This window comes from Galendromus occidentalis, unplaced genomic scaffold (assembly GCF_000255335.2).
Source record: "Galendromus occidentalis unplaced genomic scaffold, Mocc_1.1 scf7180000077480, whole genome shotgun sequence".
NCBI classification, from domain to species: domain Eukaryota; kingdom Metazoa; phylum Arthropoda; class Arachnida; order Mesostigmata; family Phytoseiidae; genus Galendromus; species Galendromus occidentalis.
This window is the reverse complement of record NW_003805468.1, coordinates 478,521-485,879: the sequence shown is the minus strand read 5'-3', so window position 1 is coordinate 485,879 and position 7,359 is coordinate 478,521. Positions and strand designations below refer to the sequence as shown.

At 49.7% G+C, this 7,359-nt stretch overlaps 2 protein-coding genes across 2 annotated transcripts; both read left to right on the top strand.

Moving 5' to 3' along the window:
- Nucleotides 1-809: 809 nt before the first annotated feature.
- Nucleotides 810-3,065, top strand: LOC100909087 (long-chain fatty acid transport protein 4). The gene is made up of 2 exons (XM_018640303.1): nt 810-1,557; nt 1,694-3,065. The coding sequence occupies exons 1-2, from the start codon at nt 813-815 to the stop codon at nt 2,914-2,916; spliced, it is 1,968 nt and encodes a 655-aa protein (XP_018495819.1). The 5' UTR covers nt 810-812; the 3' UTR covers nt 2,917-3,065.
- Nucleotides 3,066-4,267: 1,202 nt separating this feature from the next.
- LOC100908940 (long-chain fatty acid transport protein 4) lies at nt 4,268-6,494 on the top strand. Its single transcript, XM_029112037.1, has 2 exons — nt 4,268-5,024; nt 5,137-6,494. The coding sequence occupies exons 1-2, from the start codon at nt 4,271-4,273 to the stop codon at nt 6,357-6,359; spliced, it is 1,977 nt and encodes a 658-aa protein (XP_028967870.1). The 5' UTR covers nt 4,268-4,270; the 3' UTR covers nt 6,360-6,494.
- Nucleotides 6,495-7,359: the final 865 nt, after the last annotated feature.

Below are 7,359 nucleotides of genomic sequence, written 5' to 3'. Positions count from 1 at the left end.
TCAGTCGTAGGGATTTTCTCGGATAATTTGTGCTCTTCTTCAAGCTTTTCTTGATCCACTGACGCTGGGATAGAGCTCGCATTACGGGAACCCGTTCGTTCCGCAATGGGCTGGAGAAAATTCCGTCATTATCTCGAGCGAATTCCGCAACAATAGATCCGGATGAATCGCTTCGGAAGTCAAGTGCTCGTACGATCACCGAAGCTCATCTCAAAGTCCATCAGCCGAGGAAGCCTAATACGGATCACGCGTTGATAATTATTGCGTTCGTCAGAAGGATTGAACTTTACACGAGAGGTGAGCAAGCCTTAGAGCTAATCTTTCAAAGTTCATGTCGACCTGAGGAGGAGATAAAAACATGGTGAGATGCAATATTGGGACGCGGATATCGAGCGCGAGATAGTGACTCAACTGCGTGAGTACTTATTCCGTTTCCAGGAGCTCGTGCCAGCAGAATGAACATATCAAAGAAACTCTTTGGTATCTCTGCGATCAACAGCCAGCCTATATATTATTTCTCAGCGCCTTCATCCTTCCCCTCCAAAACGATACGAAAGATCGAAGCCTAGCGTGCGTGTTCTAATTTGTTGTCTCAGCTGCTAGATGCTGGCGCCAAGGCCAAGTCTACGCCTTCAATACGAGTAGTACCTTTATCTTGTGTACTGGATTAAGTAGCACCACTGAATGAGCCTATCCCGTCAAAGTTCAACACGCGGAGATAGCCCGACACAATGACTGATCCCGTGAGCCTCCCCGACAAGAATCCTCGCAACAAAACATTGCCTGCAACGTCTCCGGCCGTCATTGGCAGCATGGCTCTCTTCGACCTCGTGTATCGGATCCCCGTCTTCGTAGCGATCGCAGTCATCTGCGTCCTGGTATGCCCCACAAGTTTCTTGCTCATCGCATTGGGAGGCTGTCTGTATCGGTGGAAGACAGCATGGCTCTTCATTCGGACGCTACCTCGCGACGCCGCAGCCTTCAAGAGATTTTTGCAACTGATCATCTTCGTGAGACTTACACAGATACGCGACAAGACTCCGGCAAGATTTTTCGCTGAAATTGCGAAGAAGCAGCCGAAAAGGCCGATGCTCAGATTCGGCGAAAGAACGTGGACCTTCGGGGAAGCGGATCAATTCACGAATCGCGTAGCGAATTTCTTCACGTCGCGCGACTTGAAAGCCGGAGACGACGTCGCGCTCGTGATGGAAAACCGTCCAGAGATGGTCCTCATGTTCCTCGGACTCGCGAAGATCGGAGTGGCGACAGCTTTGGTGAATACGAATCTGCGGAAAACTCCTCTCCTGCATTCGATCTCGAGCGTGAAAACCAAAGCCGTCATATACACTCCCACGACCTCCGACTCCCTGTTGGAAGTGAAGGACGAACTGAAATCGCTCGCGAACTCGGGCGTTCAGATGCTCTGCTACGGAAGTCATGAAGATATGGCCGATCTCAATGCGACCTGTATCGAAGATTTGATTCCTGAAGCAAGTCCCGAAGAACCGGCGTACCGGGGAAAAGTAACCGACCGTCTAGTCTACGTTTTCACCTCAGGTACGGAAAAAATCGCTTGGACGGCACGATCCGAGGCTAAGAAATCATTTATGATTCATATATTATCTATCCGTATCTACAAGCTCGTAATATCGAAAGAGTCCGACTAAGTCTGGTACATTATTTCTGATTCCAGGAACGACGGGTTTGCCGAAAGCAGCTATTGTGAAAAACTATCGCTTCATACTCTGCGGCGCTGTCGTCAAATACCTCGCGGGCGTCACACCGGACGACGTCCTCTACGCGTACCTCCCACTGTACCATGCATCCGGTGGCTTGATGGCTATGGCTCCGGTGGTCCTGTTCGGGAGCACAAGTGTCATAGCGTCGAAGTTCAGTGCCTCGAAGTTTTGGAGTGAGTGTAAGCGATACCAGTGCACCGTCACTCAATACATCGGCGAAATCTGTCGCTATCTGCATTTGCAACCTCCAAGGCCCGAAGATACGGATCATTCGATTCGCATGATGTTCGGCAACGGAATGAGACCCTCGCTGTGGCCGAAGTTCATCAAACGCTTCAACATAGACGATATCAAAGAGTTCTACGGGTCGACCGAAGGCAACGCCAACACCATGAACCTGGACAAAACCGTGGGAAACATGGGCTTCATCCCCACGATCTGTCGTCTGAGTACGACCGTCGCGGCGTTGGTGTGGAATCGATTCCTAATCAAAGTCGACCCCGAAACGGGCAAACCTCTGAGAGGCCCAGACGGGCTTTGTATCTTGTGCGGTCCCAATGAGCCCGGGGAATGGGTAGCCACCATCAACATGAAGAGACCCGAGCTCGCGTTCGACGGCTACACCGACAGAGGGTCTTCGTCGAAAAAAACCTACAGCGACGTGGTGAGGAAAGGCGATCTATTTTTTGGCACGGGGGACATTTTGGAGTACGACGAGCTGGGCTACTTGTCGTTCAAGGACCGCACTGGAGACACGTACAGATGGAAAGGAGAGAACGTGTCCACGACAGAAGTCGAAAACGTTATCAATAAGTACTCGATCATGAACGATTGCGTCGTTTACGGTGTCTCTGTTCCGGGTGCGGAGGGTAAGGCAGGCATGGTTGCTCTACTTGATCCAGACCTGGAATACTCTAAAGGAGAAAACCTGGCGCACTTGTTGGAGAAGATGAGGAGTGAACTACCCGCTTACGCGATTCCGATCATGGTTCGTTTGACTAGAGAACTCGAAGCCACCAGCACCTATAAATTGCCAAAGACAAGACTTGTCAAGGAGGGTTTCGATCTCACGCAAGTGAAAGACCTACTCTACGTTCTTGACATTTCGAAAAAGCAGTATGTGCCCTTCAACGAGGATATTCTAGAGCAGATGCACAAAGGGGTCTGGAGGCTCTGAAAAGAGCAAGTACCTATTTTGTGTATACATCCGGACACGTAGATCCTTCTCGGTGCTCGGAGTGTTTATCTTCGGCGAGACCTGTTCAAGTTTGTGAATAATAATTGTATACACTTAGCAGGAGACGAAAGCTCAAAAATATATGTTTTAGGAAAATATGCGTTCTAATTCTCGCTTGCAACCATCCAAACCGTTCAACGTTTGACTTCCCTCGTAAGTCAATGCAGCGGTTTGAGAGGGAAGGACCTTTTCCATTAAAATCGAACGAAACCCACGAGGCAGAGTGAAAGACGCTCTCGACAGACGGGACACGTGGGCCCGCTCGAGAGCGAGGAATTCGACCCGCAGGGATTGATCGTCGCGTTGCAATTATAGGGGTCAAGAGCCAGGATGACTCGATCTAGACGACGATGAATCGATGTCGCCGCACGGCAGTGGATCCGTCTCTACCCGAGAAGGGGTTCGCTCATCGTTGGAAAAGGGATTACGGATAGCGCGGTCCATCACCGGAGCAGCTCAGTGGATGAGTAGCTTATCTGCGCATTCATATCGTCCTTGACCTCCTCTCTGCTTCCCGCTCCATTACTGTCGTTCTCGAGAGTGAACGATTGTGGACGACCGGAGCCTCCGTGCCCAGTCCCTCTTCTCCGCTACTGAGTGAGTTTTGGAGACGCTTCGAGGAGGGGTATTGGTTCCGCTTTCAAAACTCATTTCAAAAGAAGACTCAGATTAAAGCTCCGATGGATCAAAATCATCTCTATGCAAGGCGTCAAGATCGAATATGCAAAAGGAAGCGAGAGAATCAAGCCGAAGCGCTTCTTTTTCTGATGAGCGGTGCTCTCGTGGTCATTTTTTGTGGCTGGAGCGGCTCGCAGAGGGATTTCCAGGGATTCGCATAAGGAAAATGTCGTCTACCACAGAGGGGTATTCGTCCTTTCATTCGGAACGGGACTTCTTCCTGCGCAGGAATCGCTCATGAGTCTCAAAGAATTCTCCGATGACTTGACCATCCTACGTTAGCTCGATTATCTCAATCATCCACTGCCATACTCCAGAGTCACGACCGCCTCTACCGGAACCCTTGAAATTCCGAAGGTCAACTTTCTGCGCAAAGCTTCCATTTTCCCGTGTTTGTGTATCAGTATCAATTCTCATGCGAGGTCAGCCACTGTGACTACCTTGTCCCCGAGTATTGAGTTCTCTGAATTATAAGCTCGTTGTCTCCAGTGGGGACCGAGCATCAAAGTGCAGCATGCGGAGATAGCCTGGAACAATGACGGATTCCGCAACACAACTCGGCATGCAGTCCTCTCAAGAGCTTTCGATCAAATCATCGCGGGCCGTCATTGGCAACATGTCTGTCGATCTTGTTAGACTCGTGTCCAGAATTTCTGTCCTCGCCGCTGTTGCGATCACCTACATCGTCGGATGGACCGCTGGTTTGGTGCTACTTGTGACGAGCTCGGTCTTTCTTAATTGGAAGACCGCATGGCTGGTGATTCGCACGCTGCCGCGCGATGCCGTGGCCATCAAGAGATACTTGCAGCTGGTTTCCTTTTTGAGGCTCACGCAGCTCAGGCAGAAGACTCCGACCATGTTTTTCGCAGAGTTCGCCAAGAAACACCCGGAAAGACCGATGTTCTACTATGGCGATAGAACTTGGACCTTCGGGGAGGCAGATCGTTATACGAACCAAATCGCCAACTTCTTCAAAGACCTCAACCTCAAGGCGGGCGACGACGTTGCGATCGTCATGGAGAACTGTCCAGAAATGGTTTTCATGTTCCTAGGACTAGCCAAGATCGGAGTGGCTTCCGCCTTGGTGAACACGAATCTCAGAAAATCACCACTTCTGCATTCTATCCGGAGCGTGAAAACGAAAGCCGTAATTTTCACTCCCACGACTGCTGGCTCCTTGATGGAAGTACGACAGGATATCAAATCGCTCTCGACCGATGGCGGCGTACAAATGCTCTGTTACGGCATGTGTGGATCGGTAGAGGACTTGGGCGCTTCAGAGATCAAACAGCTCATCTCTCAACAGAGCGCAACGCCCCCGACCTACCGAGGAAAACTCGACGACCGCTTCCTCTATGTGTTCACCTCAGGTATCTTTCGATGCCTGCATCCCGCGATTCACGGGCTTTTCATTCGGATTTTTCCTCCGCTCTAGAATCTAGAACTCATTGAGTAACTTCTCATCGGAAGCCCTCTTTACAGGAACGACTGGCCTTCCGAAAGCAGCAATCGTGAAAAATTATCGGTATCTCATGTGCGCAGCCGTCGCGAAATATCTAGCTCGACTGAAATCGGAAGATACGCTCTACATCTACTTGCCGATGTATCACACATCCGGCGGAATTATGGGAGTCGGTCCCGTGATTCTGTTCGGGACCTCGGGTGCCATGGCACCGAAGTTCAGCGCGTCGAAGTTCTGGAGTGACTGTATCCGATACAATTGTACTGTCAGTCACTACATTGGTGAAATCTGTCGATATCTCCACGTGCAACCACCGAGGCCAGAGGACAAAGCTCATTCCATACGAATGATGTACGGCAACGGCATGAAAGCTTCCCTATGGCCGAAATTCATCGAGCGCTTCAACGTCAGAGACATCAAGGAGTTATACGGCGCCTCTGAAGGCAACGCCAACATCATGAACATGGATAACGTTGTAGGGAGTGTTGGATGCATACCGACGATCTGTCGGTTGAGTATGACCGCAGCAAGATTATCGTGGAATCGATTTCTGATCAAGGTGGATCCACTCACGGGCAAACCCCTGAGGGGTCCGGACGGATTGTGCATGTTGTGCGGTCCGAGGGAAGCTGGAGAGTGGGTGGCGACCATAAATCCGAAGAAACCGGAACTCGCCTTCGACGGGTACACAGACAAATCATCCTCTTCGAAGAAAACTTACAGCGACGTGATTGTCAAGGGAGACCTGTGTTTCGCAACGGGTGACATTTTGGAGTACGACGAGCTTGGGAACCTATATTTCAAGGACCGGACTGGTGATACGTACCGATGGAAAGGGGAAAACGTATCGACAGCAGAAGTCGAAAACGTGATCAGCAAGTATTCCATCATGAACGATTGCGTCGTGTACGGCATTTCTGTTCCCGGTGTTGACGGGAAGGCCGGCATGGTGGCGTTGCTCGATCCAAACTTGGACTATGCCAAGGGAGAACACTTGAAGGAGTTACTGGCGAGAATCAAAACCGAACTACCTTCGTACGCGATCCCAATCATGGTCAGACTGACCAGGAAGCTAGAGGCAACTAGCACCTTCAAGCTCATCAAGACACAGCTCGTCAAAGAAGCTTACGACCTAGACAAAGTGAAAGATCCGCTTTTTATTCTCGACGTGACTAGACAGCAGTATGTGCCCTTCGACGAAAATATCCTTGAGCGGATCCGTCAAGGCGTGTGGAGACTCTAAAACGAGAGCTCGTCAGAAGCCGAGATTAGATTGCGGCAACGAGTTCCCAGGACCAAAATCCCACGTATTTTCAGCTAGCAAGGGAAGATCGAACACAATGCGATCGTGTTATTCTTGGAGTAACCCCGAAAAAAACGAATGGAGGGATTCTAACGGATCTTGACTCCTGTCGAAGAGCAGCTATACGTCTTCGTCTACCCCATTAAATTTTTTTCATCAAATGAAGATAGCTGGTCGTAGAATAATAAAACTCAATCACGATATGACGATTCGTCCACAGCGAATATGTATGTACAATCGAACATCATACAAAGCAACAAATTGAATATCATAGAGTATCCTCAATCGTGTTACTCGTCTTTGAATTCCTCTGACGTGCTTCCCCATTGGGCTCTTGGACTTCGATGTTGATCGGATGTATCAGGGACAAGAATAGAATCGATAATGCCAATTGGCCCACAGTCAAGAGCGTGAGCATCAAACTACCGAACGAAAAAATATTGTTTCAATGACGAAGAAGAAAACTATCGCTTGGAGCACGACTGCATTCAAATGATGCATCAGCTCGTAGAGCTCCGGCATTGCTGCAACGAAAGCTACAGATCAGTTCAGTTCCGAGTTCAAATCGGAGAGCTCAGGGAGCGAATTCGCTGAATGGGCCTTCGATACGCACTGAGTCAGTGCTCTCAATTTACAATACTCACTTGTATTCTCGGACACTTGCATAATCACGACGACGAGACAATTTGTGAAGAGCTGAGACCATGTTATTGTTCTCAGCAGGGGCGCATAGTAAACATTCGGAGATAAGCCGCTTGCAACGAGGATCGTCAAGAATTCACATCCCATCAACGCCAGGTAGAGAGTCAACGCGCCATCACTTATCATGGGGAATCCTCCGCACGTCGTCACTTTCTTAGACGGGTGCACCTCGAGCTCGGCATCTTCATCGGAACAGGGTTTCGTAGGGGCCTTTATTGATTTCTTTGTTTTCTTGGCA

Bases quoted from the DNA above. Each gene is read 5' to 3' on its own strand.
- LOC100909087 (XM_018640303.1), top strand. From the start codon at position 813: ATGGCTCTCTTCGACCTCGTGTATCGGATCCCCGTCTTCGTAGCGATC. The intron at 1,558-1,693 runs GTACGGAAAAAA...TTCTGATTCCAG, and splicing joins AGTCTACGTTTTCACCTCAG to GAACGACGGGTTTGCCGAAA.
- LOC100908940 (XM_029112037.1), top strand. From the start codon at position 4,271: ATGTCTGTCGATCTTGTTAGACTCGTGTCCAGAATTTCTGTCCTCGCC. The intron at 5,025-5,136 runs GTATCTTTCGAT...CCCTCTTTACAG, and splicing joins CCTCTATGTGTTCACCTCAG to GAACGACTGGCCTTCCGAAA.